The sequence below is a fragment of the Hakea prostrata genome, chromosome 5 (assembly GCF_041222555.1).
Source record: "Hakea prostrata isolate BN-2017 chromosome 5, UWA_Hpros_2, whole genome shotgun sequence".
Taxonomy (NCBI): domain Eukaryota; kingdom Viridiplantae; phylum Streptophyta; class Magnoliopsida; order Proteales; family Proteaceae; genus Hakea; species Hakea prostrata.
The window spans coordinates 16,258,539-16,274,109 of NC_142604.1; the positions used below are offsets into that span (position 1 = coordinate 16,258,539).

A 15,571-nucleotide genomic window follows, 5' to 3' on the forward strand; every position below is an offset into this window, starting at 1 on the left:
TCTAGAGAGCACAAGTGGGAGCAAGTGCCTACTAGAGCATGGAATATCATATGGAAGAGTAAGACCATGCCAAAGGTGAAAAGTTTCCTATGGAGGGCGTGTGCGCAAGGTTTAGCTACTGGTGAAGCAATGAGAGCTAGGCAACTGAAGTCAGTTCACTCATGTAGAAGGTGTGGCAATATAGTGGAGTCTATAGACCATGTGCTATTGGAGTGTCATTTTGCTAAGTGGTGTGGTTTAGCAATACTTTCTCATATTGCTCCCCCCCAACAAATGAAAACCTTCAAATTAGTAGTTGGTTGGATAAATAGAATAATATAAATTTCAGTAGCAAACATGAGGGAAGACTAGCTTTTGTCCATTGTAGCTTCATTTGTTGGTATTTGTGGATAGCAAGGAATGAAAAATGTTTTAACAAGAAGATTTGGCTCCCTGAAGAAGTGATCAACAAAGCACACAAGGTTGCGGTGGAGTATTTAGAAGCTACTGGTATGGAGCCATCAATTAAAAGAAATGGTATTGGTAAGGTGCAAGAATGTATCGAAGAACAAGCTAGGGGCAACAACTGTGTTTTAATTCAATGTGATGCTTCTTAAGTTCTTGGGAAATTTGAAGGAGGTGTGGCGTATGTCCTCTTCAATGAAAATGGAGATGTAACGAATGCAATCTCGAAACCTATGGTGTTCAAACAAATCCTTGTTGGAGAGGCTCTAGCTTTAAGAGCAGCTATGGCATTTGCTCTTCATTGTCATGTGTCTCAGGTGTATCTCCAATCAGATTTTGAAGAACTCATTCAGCTTCTTCACAACTCCGACAAATTGGACTACCCTCTCTCTACAGCCCTAATGGTTGAAGATATCTTCCAACTCTCATGTGACTTCTCTTCATTTTCTTTTTGAATGTATTTTTATGAGTATAAAGGATATGCCATCTCCTTAACTCAAAGGGCTCTCACTTTAGCAGGAAAGAATGAGTAGCCAATTTTTAGCATGAGCTTCAATCCTTGTGGAGGCTCATCCTTCTGTTGCTCTTTTGAATGAAATTTCCTTTTACCAAAAAAATATTTTGAACCAGAAACCTGAATGGAGACCATAGTAAGAAAAGAGAGCAATAACCCTAGGACAATTATTGACTAGTAAGGCATCCATGCTACCTACAAAAGTGAATCGAGTCCACTGTGTCCGCTGACTCAGAAAAACATTCAAGGAAATAAAAGAAAGCATTAGGAAGGCATAATACTTGGTGCTCAATGGCAAAATTGGATTACCTTTCTTTTCTGGCAGAAAGTAGCAAAACTAGATTACAGGAAAACAGGAAAGAGTCTTTCTTCATCTTGTAAAGTACAGATACATCAACAATCCCCCAAAATTGAGATCCCCTTCCCAAGCTGCCCAAATCAAACTCAGATGAAACAAAATTGCTTATAATATAAACTAAAAGAACTTGAAAGAAGAAAAACTACTTGGCCCTGATTCAAGAGAAGTGAATGCCTGCCTTGTTAAACAACGAAAGCAAGTACAGGAAATCCACTTGCGTGAGCTTGGAAGACCTCTTCTCCTCAAAATCTCCCTGTTTCAACACACCCAGCACCTTTTCTTTGAAATCAGACACCTCAACTCCCGCATCACCATCATCCATCTCCATGTCATCATCACCTCTCCCATCTTCTATGTCCATATTGAGGTCCTCATTAGCCTGTGCCATAGCAGAGACATCCACAGCCATATCTGCACCCTCTGAGGACTCTTTATGTGAGAGCTGTAGTGACTGTAAAGTCTTGTAGTTCTTTTCAAGCAAAGAGAGGACAGATTTCTGCCTAAAAATGGAACCCAGTGTTTTATTCTTTCGGTTGAAACAAAGCCTGACTAATCCATCCCACTCCTTGAAACTCACTGGGGGTAGTGGTTTCCTTGGCTCAATTCTGACAACAGAAGAATCCACTTTAGGTGGAGGACGGAAGTTGTTTTTACCCACTTTAAGGAGATGGGAAACACGGGCCAGGAGTTGTGTGTTCACTGAAAGACGGCAATAAAGAGTATCTCCTGGCTGAGCAATAAGTCTCATGGCAAATTCCCTTTGAAACATGATGACAGCACACCTGAAGACTGGTCGATGTGCCAACAACTTGAAAGTGAGGGGAGAAGAAATTTGATAAGGTATGTTTGCCACACAGATATCAAAGTATGGAAGATCACACTTGAGCACATCTCCTTGTATAACCTGTAGAAAGTAGAAACCAAAGTAGAATGGTAAACTTTGATTAGTTTAGCAGTGCACAAACAGGTATACTAGCATTGTAGCAAACCAACAGAAGAAATCACGTTGTGGGAGATCATGAGGAAGATACCCCTATAAACATAATTTCACTTCATTAAAAACAGATGAGCAAAATTCAATACACCATTTTGTGAAGATAAGTTTGGTTGACTCAATGATATTTTCTTAGTCCTCCACAAAGATGATCAGTTCTGGAAGTGGCACTGCTGCTAGCCTTTGGGAATATAGAAATTTTTTTCAAATAATCCATTTAATATTTTCCACTTCAAAAAGAATTTATATGCTGAGTGATGACAGAGAAACAAATAAACAATCGTGACAAAACCAAATGAGATAGTGACAAATGAGCAATCTACAAGAAACAAATGAAGAGCCCGCTGATAGTCTCCAGTGGCAACCCTTCTTTGAGTGGTCATTAGAGGGCCCAGCCTTAAAGAGACAGTATGCGGGTCATGGGCTAGGTAGCAGTCAAACCTCAAGTGCCCACTTATGGAGGTTACAAGAATCTAAGAGGCAACCAGAGGATAAGGAAATAAATAATGATTAAACAATTCTTCAAAACATGCTCATGGAGAAACATCAGAAAAACATTTTTATGGAGAAATCATTCATCATAATAAATGAATGCATGATCATGGAATGAGGACTGCAACCCTTCTCAACTTCACAAACCCCCGCCCCCCACACACAACATACGCCCCACCCCACCCCCCCCCCCTCCCCCCCCCAAAAAAAAAAATCCAGTGAACAGATAAAAAGAAACATTGCCTAAAAATATATTTGTGAGACCTCAGGGCAGTAACTGAAGTCCTATGGTAACTAGCGAGAGGAGGGGGATCAAAAAAAACCATTTTAAGTGGAAATGAAGAAAGCAATCATAAACAACGGTAACATATTTAACATACAAAGCAGGTAATTGATACCTTCAGTCGATTGGGATGAGTTCCCTGAAAGCGACGCTGCAACTCAAGAACCATGCGAGGATCCAATTCAACAGCGATCACTGACTTACCAGCCTCAAGTAATTTCTTTGTAAGGTTACCAGTACCAGGACCGATCTCAAGGACGACATCTGTGCTCTTGATTCCTGCTTTCTGAACTATCGAGTCGACAAGCAGAGGGTTCTTGAGGATATGCTGTCCTTTTGATTTGTGGAAAGGAATGCCTCCCTGGAGAGTTGCAGCACGGGAAGGTTTTTCCTTCCTGATCTTTCCACCCGCCATGATTAAGCAGTGATTGGAGTGTGAATGGGAGACAGCTGAGAAGATAACAGAGCTTTTATCTTCTAGGCTTTTCTCAGTCAGGTGCTACCTGCAAAGCCCAGGCCATTTTAAAATTTTGGCTCAGAAGTTGGACGCTGATAAGCTTATATAGTTGATATTCAGTACAAAATAGGTGCATAATCAGGTATCACAATATAAGGACACATGATATCAATTTATAGCCAGAAAGAATAGTAAAGTCAATTAAGCAGATTTATACTATATACTAAATGTCCTCCCAAAAGAATGCCATAAAAAAGATAAACAGAAGTAATCCCTATATTAACTGAAAATTTTTTAATCTTGACTTCCACGATGATTATTAAACTCTTCTGATGGAATAACAATTTGCACAATGAAAAAAGATGTGCAAGTAATGCAACAGAATGAATTGACTGGGTAAATACCAGAATGGAAAACAAGATTAATAAATCCTTGGAAATATTGCCTGCTCAAATATCAGGGGTCATTGTAATGTCTAAGCCTGTAGAAGAAATTAGTAATTAAATAAGGAATGCACAGCAGAATAGAAGCAGTACTTCTCCATGGATAGCACAGGACTTTGGAAGGGCTTTCTGCAATTCCAGCGCCGATGATCTGCTGCACTCTGATCGAGCTCCGCCAGCTCCCTTCTCTGATGATCTGCAACACACTGATCGAGAACCGCCTGAACCTTTTGAAGCTGGTAAAGTTTCTCAGATCTGTGTTGATCACGCCTCCATTAACCTATCAACTCCTCCTACCTCCGCGATCCCTGCCATGGTTCGGGCTGGCTCGTCTCTGCCAAACTTTTCCGCCTCTCTCTTCTCCTAACAATACTACCCCTCTCTCCCAATCCCCTTGTTTTCCAAGCCTCAATTCCTCTTTCATTCCCTCTATGGTGGCCCATCTTAAAACTCGTCCCAAGCCCATTTTCTATTTTGGGCCCCTTCCTTGTTCTCATCCTAATTCCAACTTGCTTGGCCCATCACGCTCTTTTTATTGTGGCTCTCCCCCTAGCCCAACTCTCATGCCCTCTTTCCATAATTCTGAAGCCCAGACCTTAGTCTCTTCAGCCGACACTCACGTTTCCAAACCTCTGATTTGTGACCTAACCTCTATTGAGCCCGCTCCTGATTTTCCGCTCTCCCCTCCTTCACATGACCTTGATCGTGTTGAGTGTAGAAGGAGTAATCGTCCTATCAAAGGGCACAACCCGTTTGGCGAAGACTTCTTGGTTAGTCTCAAATCCTCCAAGAGAAAGAAGAAAAAGAAAATTTCTGCAAAATAGTTTCTTTTGGCCTCTGTGTGTCTATTCTTTTAATATATTATTTATTCATCCAAAAAAAAAAAATTCAATTTTTTTTCTTCTTTTTGGTAAGATTCTGCTTCTTTTTTTTTTTTTTTTTTTTTTTTTTTTTTTTTTTTTGGGGGGGGGGGGGTTGGTTTGGGGAAGAGCAATAGGTGGGGTTCTGAAAACCCATTTCCAGTTTCCTGACCTCCCAACAATCCAAACACTGATAGTACAGCTCTTGTGATTATCTAAGTATTGATTCAGTGAAAGAAATGGGCAGATTCAGACGAAATCTTAATAGAACCCCACTCAGCAGTTAGGTGAGTTACTGTCAGGGGATTCTCTACCTCGCATTCAGCAGTGAACAATTCCTGAGCCTTTCTGGGCGGTTGAAGAGGAAGAGGCAGACTTCTGGGCATTCTGGCACATGGACGGGTTCACTGGGGACGGAGAAGATGACGAAGAGGAATTGTTTTCACAAGGATAGCCACCGGGGTTCAAAGCTTAGTTAGAGAGTAGAAGAATCACTCTCAATTGGACTGTGATTGCATATTTCCCTCTTTGATTTTAGCTTCTCTGTTTCTTTTAAATATTCTCAGCACTTACAAGTGTTTAACTTGTGCTAAGTTGAACTTAATATGAGGTTGCATACACATAGATTAGTAAAAAAAAAGTGTCTTAAATGCATATAATGCTTGTATAATACATGTATTTGTTTTTGAAGTAGATTCATGCCAAATCATGTAGGGTGTTCTGGTTCTTTTTTTCTTTTCTCTTTTTTTTTGACACAAACCAGCTGTTTGGCACACTTTTTGAGCCTCATTGTAGAAACACCAAACTGATGTTTCTTCAATGAAAAAAGAATTGATTTTTTTCCTAAAAATGTGGTGGCAACAGATGTACACCTAACTCATTAAGCGCAAAAAGGTCAAATGAATATAAAACATAACATAATCCTAAAAAGGAGTTGCATTTCTTTCATTGTTACAAAAAAAAATAATAAGTAAATAAATTGGGTAGCATTGCCGAATATGATTAAGATCCAAAAATGTGCAAATAACACAAGAAACAGAAGATCTGCCCAACCTAAAAATGTGAATTTTTTTTTTTTAATTTTCTAAAAGAAAAAAATTGTTACCATGCATAGCCCTAGTAACCTTAAGATATCAATCACGGATAATGCCATCCAATCCCATCACTAGTCAATTCCTTTAAGCAAGTCCATCCCAGAGTCCAAATCCTCTACCTTGACGGATAGAGATATGTGCTTCCCTCCTTCTCCACCACACGTTAGGGGGGGCCCACCTTTGATTATTTTCTATCATAATTCAAAGGTGGGCCTCCCTCCAAATGTGTGGTGGAGACTGGAGAAGTGTGAGGGGTGCACAAACCAATACCCACTTCATCTCACCACTAAAACTTTATTTTCTTCATTTTATGCTCACAGGTACTCTCATCCATTATTTCTACAGCTGAAGAGGCCCAGTTAGTTCAGGGTATAAGTGTGAAAAGTAGAGCTCCGTCCATCACTCACCTCCTCTTTGCATATGACTATATTCTTTTCTTGGAGGTGGATTTGAACTATATCTGCATACTCAAACAATGTCTGGAAATATATTGTAAAGCTAGTGGCCAAGCACTATATGTCAAAAAATCCTGCTTGACTTTTAGTCCCAAGACTCTAAGGAGATTCAAAGCTTGGTTCTCAAGGGTGTTGGAAGTCAAATATGGAAATGGTCGGGGAAAATATTTAGGCCTGCCTACGGAGTTTGGGGTTTCTAAAGCAGAACTGTTCAAGGAGCTCACGCACAAGACCTATGGAAGGATAAAAGGGTGGATAAACTCTCTTCTCTCGGCTGAAGGAAGGGTTGTATTGGTCAAGTCTATTGCAAGGTCCTTATCTACGTATGCAGCATCACACTTCTTACTTCCCAAGTCCCATCATGAGGAAGTTAGGAAGACTATGGCTAGATGTATCTGGGGCCAATTTGAAGATGAGAGGAAAATCCATTGGGTTTCTTAGGATAGGCTATGCAAAGCCAAGGATCGAGGTGGGCTTGGTTTAAGAGACCCTTCTCTTCATAACCAAGCACTGTTGAGCAAAGTGGCATGGAGATTGTGGATGAACCCTATTCTTTATGGGCCAAGTTCATTAAGGCCATATACTTTCCTAAGTGTGATTTCCTTCAAGCCAAGGTAGGTAGCGCTCCCTATTGGGCTTGGAGAAGTCTATTGGTACGAAGGAAGGTTCTTCTTGATTGGGTAGGTATGGAAGGTGGTCTCTTGGAGTTTAATTGACAATTGGGAGGCCCAATGGATCCCCTCTCTTCTCTTATACAAAATTTCTTCTCCAAGCCCAAAACGTTGCCAAGTTGTGAAAGTGGAGGACTTGATAAACCCTATGTCTAGAACTTGGAAAGTAGACCTTCTTCAACAGTTGTTTTCACCAAATAAGGTCTTGGCTATAAAGAAAATCATAGTCCCTTTGATTCCACGGGAGGACAAACTTTGTTGGGGGTTGTCTACAAATGGCCTATTCACAACAAAATCTGCCTACCACTTGCTATTGAACCGATGAGATTGGCAACATGCTTGGCTTCCTTCTACGTCTAAGTATCATGATTGGGAAGAGATAAGGAGTAAAGAATGGAAGAAAATATGGCAATGCAAGACTCTCCCTAAAATCAAAAAAATTTTATGGAGACCTTGCATCGAGGGATTAGCTACAGCTGAAAATCTGAATATTAGAAAAATATCAGTGGACGTGGGGTGTAGATGGTGCAGTGAAGGGACTGATTCAAGCAACCACATCTTATTTAAATGCAGCTTTTCTAGAGCTACCTGGTTCGTTGCAAGCCTAGAAGCTATATTGAACAATTGCATCAATCCATCCTTACATTAACCAACCCGTGAAAGGATACAACCACATTGTGGGGGCCATTCATTGATAGGATTGCATATAATAGGCTTGGCCTCATGGGCACTCAAGACCAGTAACCAACCCATGAGAGGACATGAGAGCTTTCCATCCATTATATGTGGATGACCAATAGGGTTAAGAGAAGGCGTAGTCCGAGTTGGTTGGGGCATAGGATACGTTGACTCTAGATAGGGAATCATATTGAACCACGAAGGCGAGATGCATAAGGGGAGGTATCTGAACCTAGAATGATATGACTAAATAAGGATTATATGGCAACAACTCTGTGCCAAAATTCCCAATTCGGCACAGAATTCACTTTTTATGCTTATGTGCCGAATTGGGCAAATTTGGCACAAAATCTGTACTGAAATCTTGTATGGTTGGACACAGATGGGCATGTTTCTCTAGCCCATATTGGCACAAAACCTTGTACGGTATGTACAATTTGGCACATAAAATGGGCACTTTTTTTTATATAAAATAACTAAAATAAGTACAATACACATCAGTTAATACACAATTGATACACAATTGGTCACATAAAAAAAATTTCAGGTGGCATTATAATGTTTCAAGGGATTGGTGGGAGTCTCGCTATTGTCTTCCTTTGGTCTTCCTTTGGTCTTCCATTTGTCTTGCTTCATTTTGGTTGTTTTCAAGGGGAACATAAGGGTCCGATATGACTTCTTCAGGTGTCCAATCCGGGTTACCATACTCTTAAAACTTTTTGTTAGCAACTTGCTTGTCGCGGATGTAGTTATGAATAGCACAACAAACAATGGAAATTCTAGCTTGAGTACGTAATGTAAACCCGTGACGCATTTTAACCAAACTTGGAAACCTGCTCTTTAGGCACCCAAAACACCTTTCTATAACATTCATTACTGAAGAGTACCTGTGGTTGAAAAGTTCAACTACAGTCCTTGGCCCTCAACCTCTCCCCCTGAAATCTCGTAAATGATACCTATTACCCCTGAATGGTGTCAAGAATCCAGTCATAGTCAGGTATCCGGAGTCAACCTTATAATACTTACCTACGACAAATTAAGATAATAAAAGACTATCCCATAAGTTTAGATATGATGGAGGGTTAAAAAGAATCGATGAGGTAGTACACCACCTAATACAAATAATCCTATCACTACATATTTAATTAATGCTACATCCTTCTCTATGCTCTCCATACATTTCACTCCCCATTTTTGGGACTTAAACAGTTCCCTAAATAGTGGGTCATTTTGTCTTGTTTCCATCCCACATGAAGGGGATTTTTATTTACGGCAACAGCAGAGCTAGGATTAAGCCACATAATCAAAAAGAAATCAAACGGTTGTAAATATAAATGCAAATTTTGATTTTTACATTAAAAAGTTTAAAGGTTTTCAAATTCACAAATCACATCCCTTCACCAATTTGTCTTTGACGGACCGCGGTGTATGCATATAAGGTGTGAATGTGTGATACTTCGAAGGGTACTATTGTGATTTAATAGAATCTGAACCACATTTCCAGCGAAGTCGGCTGGAAAAGAAGTCGAAACACAAGGTTTTTAGGGATATCTGTTTCTAGTTGAGACTCAAGGTCTTGAAATTCTGAGAGGAGGTTTGAAGTTTTTAGGAGTAGTCGTGGAGGTGTTTTTCTCTTGGGAGAATAAGATACACAGGAATGGAGGAATAAAGGGACTCTGGCTTGCACCGACAAGATTTTCTATGCATTAATGTGGTCACCGTGAAATCTTCTTTGACAAGATAAGAGAGATTTCAGGTCATCATAGTATGTGCTGAAAGAAAATCTGGAGTTTCTCCTCTTCTTGAGTTGTTTTCTCTCCTATAAGTGAAGAAACCTTTCTTTTATCCATGGAGGAAAATCGAGTTCTAAAGTTTTCTGGGCACCTGGATCCAGGAGTTCAGACCCAGAATCTCTTCATTGCCACCGCCGAATCAAGTTTCTACTCATCGACCATCTCATATCTACTATCCCTTCTCCTCTTTTGCTTCATATCCATCTACTAGGATGCTAGGTTTCTATAGTGCGGTGAATATCCATCTACAGGGGATGTGATTTGGACGGTAGTTAGTATACTTTGAAGGTTTATGCTTCATATCCATTTACAGGGATGTGATTTGTGAATTTGAAGACCTTTAAACTTTTAAATGTAAAAATCAAAATTTGCATTTAGAGTTTACAACCGTCAAATTTCGTTTTGCTTATGTGGCTTAATCCTAGCCATTGGCAACAGCAGGCAGCTGCTGCCGCAAATAAAAATCCAAATGAAGGAGTGCTTGTCGGCACTTCTCCTATTGGTTCACACCATTGAAAAAAACTACATCCCCTCGAAAATGATGCATATACTTGATATAACCTATTAGGATGTCGGACTGATGTTGAAATTTTGACTACAACTAGGTTCCCACAATTGCAATTTGTATTGTTGAACTTCAAATAAGAACTTCAGACATCATTCACATTGGATGTTGACTAACTGATACAGAGGGGCATCCATATAATATACATTTCTTATTTGCTACAAAAAAGAATAAATGAAATATGGACAGTTTTTCTAAAAAGTGTAAACATAGTCCGACAAAGTAAAAGTGTAAAAGTGTTTCTTCACTACTATTATATAGCTCTATGACAAAGTAGATGAGTTGATGTGTACTATGTCTAGGAAATAAAAAATGAGTTGATGTGTACTATGTCTATCTTCAGTATCATAAAAATAGCCCCTTTTGTATCTTCTGTAGAAGTTGGAGCTTCATTGGCCTTGTAAGAGTAGGACCCATCAAATGTGATTTCCCTCGATTAGGATCTCATCCGTTCAAGGGAGATCAGTTCCAAGTTGGAGTGGGGTGAGGTGGATCTTCTTAATTGAATTACATGGCTGCAATAATAATTCAAGTGTACTAATCCAGTATATTTCACAATCCTAGTAGGAGTGCATCTATGTTTCCACTTCAAGAATATGATGTTTCCTAGAATAGCACACCCCTGGAAAGATATGGGCATTCTAAGCTAAATGAACAGCACAGCCCCTGGCCTAGGGAGGGACAAGTCAAGTGTACGCATCCTTATCTCTCTTTTTTTTCCAAATTCTTTCTATGAATTGAACCCATGATCAAGCATTTAGCAGGTGACAAGGCCAAACAAGGCATTTGGTTTCCATAGAACTAACTAAATAATAAAGACTGAACATCAACAGTTGGAGAGCTTTTTCACCCTGCACACAGTGGAAGCCATAGGGTGTATGGTTTCCACTGCCCTTGTAGAGGTTTGCACTATGATTTCTTAGTTTGCTATGTTTTTTCCAGAAGAATGGGGACAAAGATTTCAAGTTAATGCCCACCAAAGCCATAGTGTTATAGGTTGATTTAAGCCTGCAGAGCTGCAATTCTACATTTAGTTACAGATGATCCAGTTTGTTAAAAGGAAAGAAGAAAACTAGTATGAGCCGAAGTGAAAAGCAAACAAAACTACTGTTTGAATTACTGCTCTTGCATATCAAAGTTTGAAATGAAATACATTTTAGCATACACAACTCAGCAAAATCAGACAGCAAAACATGGGTGGATGCTCAATTCTGTCAATTGATACATTCAAAATGAAATTTTGATGGACAAGCAAACCATAAGGCTGATAATGACACTGACTTACTTAGACCATTCTTAGATATTCAATCATCAATATTGCTATAGAAAATCAAGATACCATAAATGCAAGAAATACAGAAATTTATATATGTAAACAGTTTAAATCACCTCATAGAATTCTGCAGAAATTTATATATGTAAACAGTTTAAATCACCTCAGTAGAAATTTATCTATTTTCTATTTTCAGTTGTTGGCTTTTCTGTCAAAATGAATCTAACCGACAACAGGAAGATTCAGGTCAGCGTATCAACATAGCCAACCATAGAATCTGGCACAAGAACGAATCCATAGAAAGCCTATCCGTGGAATTTGCCTCAGACTGTACGTGTTTCTTAGATACAATTCATGGTGCAACAGAATTGCAAAGGGAACAGATCATTAGAAATTTATATAGTTTCAGTTGTTGGACTTTTTGTCAAGAAACTGGAGATTAAAGAAGATACCTGGTGGCAGCGGTAGTATACCACAGAAGAAGAAGAGTGTCGGTTGCAGAGAGCTTGCCGAGTTGAGTGAGATGAGAGAGACGAGACGAGGGACCTTGCGAGCAGAATCCACAAAAACTCTTTGGTAACCAAAAGCTCGAACTACAGAGTAGGATCCACAACCAGCACATATTAGTCGGACATCAGAGCTCAAATGGGTAACCCCTAATTTCACTCCAATCCGAAGATAAAATCTTGGGGGAAAAAACAAGTAGAGAAAAACATACCGGGGGCGATATTGTTGAGAGACAAACGAGGACAGTCGAGATGCAAGGGCTCCTATTCACGCGAAACCAAACCCGACTTGATGCTCTTCTTCAACCTCCAATACAGAGCAGGCAGAGAAAGTCGAGAGCGACCAGCGAGAGTTCGAGAGAGTGAGCGAGACGAGAAAGAGCAGAGAGTTGAGAGAGACGAGAGACCAAAGCTTAGGGTTATCGTGAAAATTACATCGATAACCCTAAGCACTGTCTCGAGCCTCACTTGTGCCCCGCGTTTGCGAATAGAAGTGCTTAAAATTTTTGAATTTGTGTGCCAAATTCCTGGTTCGACAAACTCTCGCTGAACTGGCAGACAAATTTCAAACCGGTTTACCATACAAGTTTTTTGTCATTTATGTGTCAAAACAAGCAAATGACACATAATAATTGTGCTAGAATCGTTACCATACAAACCTTAATTGATTTGCATTAGGTTAGACTTCTCGCTAACACACGCCAATATTCATTCCAATGGTATGGTCAGAGAGTGGTGATCTAATCCCCAACCATAATTGATGAGAGGATTGTTATCCCTATACCTAGGTTGTGACGCTCAAGATTGGTGAGAGTCCATGAGAGGTTTGTCTGAGACTACCTAGAGGGGCTGGTGTTATATATTAATGCATGTCTGCTTAGATATAGACCTGCACTGGTTAGAGTATAAAAGCATTATTTCTTTGCATTTGCATAATCATAACACTTCATATTATATCAACATGTAACTATTATTATTCCATGTTTTGAATGATGGATATGCATATTTATTTGAATTACTCGCATGAGTTCTTTGGAACTCATCCCTCATGGAATTGTGTTTCAGATTTTATAGCAGATCCAGATGCCTCGACGTTTCAAGATCACGAGATGCGGATGACCATGCGTACAACACCAAATTACTGGAGTGACGACATGCAGGGACGTGTGCATGTTTTGACTATGAACACAGAGATTAGTGTTACGCCTAGGAAGATGGAAACTATTCATGAAATTGAGACATTTAAGTTTCATATCTATCATTTAATTAAAGACACATATTTGATGTAGACTTTAGGAGTTTGATTATTTCTTAGTTTCTTCGTTTTTTGGATAGATGTCTTAACAGTTTGTCTTGCTTTCGCTTATTATTTATGAGATCCTTTGACTAATTATGATGCTTTTACTTTTAATATTGGACTTTTGATTTACTCTTGCTCATGATTTTGTTATTATGTGAAATGGTATGTAATGTAACATGAAACCGGATCTTATGGCTGTGGATCACTCTTTTGAATATTTGGGTGGATGGATATCAGCTGGGTGGATGTGACATACACAGTGAATGAGAGGGGTATTCTTGTCCATTAACAATTCAAAATTTTAAAAATAAACAGAATATGGTCAAAAAGTAATGACGAATTTTTTGTAATATTTCAAGTTCATTAGTGCGAGCAACATGTAATATTGACCACATAAGTGGGTAACCCAAAGTTTGGGCCCAACTTAAGTGGGCATCATGAAAAAAACCTCATAAATAAATATATGAGAAAGTTTACGGGTGGGTCCTCTTAGTCAAGCCTTAAATCTTGTTGGGTCCACTTAGTGGGAATCCTTACATCTTATAGTGGTCCCCAATTTCGTGAGTCCATAACCATAATTTAAATGACCAAACAACCCCTCCTCATACCAATTAATAAAGCAACCCAGAGTTTGGGCCCAACTTAAGTGGGCAGCATAAAAAAAACTCAAAATAAATATTTAAAAAGTTTATGTATGGGTCCTCTTAGTCAAGCCTTAAATCTTGTTGGGTCTACTTAAGGGTGTCAATTGCGTACCTAAACCGTTAAACCATACCGAACAGTGCCATCTAAAACTGCACCGTACCGTACCGTTCAAAATTACCGAAACCGAATTTATTTGATACGGTTCCGGTTTTAGGTACTCATACCGTTGGTATATACCGAATCAATACCGTACAAAATTAAGGGATAAAAATTATAATTTTACAATTAAATAACTTTACCTTTACCCTATTCCTAATTCCTTATTTCAGTTTTTCATTTCATCATTTACTCATCTTCTTAGATTTACTTGTTTTGTCTTTATTAATTAAATTTACTTGTTTTATCTCTACAAATTTCAAATTTTATTGATTGATTGATCACAATTTCATCAAGATCTTAATGAACTAATCAAAATAGTGGCATAAGTTAATTTGTATCAAAATTGTACGGCACTAGATACCGTATTTAAATTGTTTTCCAGTACCGATTTAATACTGAAACCGTACCGTACCGTTTAAATTCGGCACGGTACGGTTCTAGTTTTCGGTATTCAAATTTAGTACCCGTACCGATTGACATCCTTAGGTCTACTAGTGGAAACCCTTACATCTTATAGTGGTCCCCAATTTCGTGAGTCCATAACCATAATTTAAATGGCCAAACTACCCCCATACCAATTAATAAAGTAATTTTACAAAAATATATCCAAATGCCTTGTTCTAAGAAACCATATACATGGGTGAAGAGTGAATTTTGTTAGAAAATTCATGCACCACCGCCCCGCTTGAAAATCACCCATTAAAAAAACAAACTGAAAAATCTAGGGTTTCTTCTAATTTTGTTGCGAATCAATTTCCCGTTGAATCGTCTCGAGCATCTCAATTTGGGGAAATTGCTTGCTGATGGAATTGCTAGAAAACACATCATAAACCCTGTTGGTGTAACCTAGAGGGGGTGAATCGATTGCAACTAGTGGATTGTCCCAATTTTGCGGTTTGTGCGGAAATACAATGTAAATTGAAAATTCAAATGAATTAATCAATAACAAGCAACCTAAACACATGATTTATATTGGTTCGACTATACAAGTCTACGTCCACTCCTCTCTTGGCCTCAAAAAGTATTTCACTAATGATTCTCTTTCAATACAATGGGTAGAGATCAAACCCTTACAATATTTATTACAGGGCAAGAGTACCCATTACAATCTTTGTTCACGGGCAAAAGCACTCAACTAATCTTTGTTCACGGGCAAGAGCACCCAAAACCAATTATAATCTACTTAGACTATAATTGAACAATTACAAAAGAATGATGTTACCTTAACAAAAGGTGTGACACTTTACCTCTTGTGTGAATGTGATGCAATGAGAGTTGTATGCTCAATATATGAAATGCATGCACCACCGACACCTTCAATCACCTCAAGCTTGCTTAACCCATGGTATATTCTTCAAGGATGGAGTGAGGGTGAGAAGCAAAGCACAAGGCTTTCTTGCAATTTGAGAGCTTAGGATCACTTGGGGAGTGGGTGATCAAGTGTGTGTGTGTACATCCTCCAAATGGGGTGAATTGGGTTTATATAGAGCACATTTGAGTGCCTAAACCCAATCCCCAACGGATAGAAAACGGACATAATTTTTGTTCTATTTTTAGCCCAGACGGATGTCCGTCTGACAAGATGGT

General features: G+C 39.0%; 1 protein-coding gene across 2 annotated transcripts; it reads right to left on the minus strand.

Moving 5' to 3' along the window:
- Positions 1-997: 997 nt before the first annotated feature.
- LOC149015440 (ribosomal RNA small subunit methyltransferase-like) lies at positions 998-12,299 on the minus strand. 2 transcript variants are annotated; one of them, XM_089155773.1, is made up of 4 exons: positions 12,093-12,299; positions 11,827-11,967; positions 3,201-3,588; positions 998-2,220 (listed from the first exon to the last, which is right to left on the minus strand). In XM_089155773.1, exons 3-4 carry the CDS (start codon positions 3,498-3,500, stop codon positions 1,474-1,476), a joined length of 1,047 nt encoding a protein of 348 aa, XP_089011899.1. In that variant the 5' UTR covers positions 3,501-3,588; positions 11,827-11,967; positions 12,093-12,299; the 3' UTR covers positions 998-1,473. The 2 variants fall into 2 exon arrangements, with proteins under 2 accessions (XP_089011899.1, XP_089011900.1); XM_089155774.1 differs by lacking the exons at positions 11,827-11,967; positions 12,093-12,299 and having other exon boundaries at positions 3,201-3,901.
- Positions 12,300-15,571: the final 3,272 nt, after the last annotated feature.

Coding starts and splice junctions, on each gene's coding strand:
- LOC149015440 (XM_089155773.1), bottom strand. CDS start 3,500: ATGGCGGGTGGAAAGATCAGGAAGGAAAAACCTTCCCGTGCTGCAACT. Junction 2,221..3,200: donor CTCATCCCAATCGACTGAAG/GTATCAATTACC, acceptor TACTTTCTACAG/GTTATACAAGGAGATGTGCT.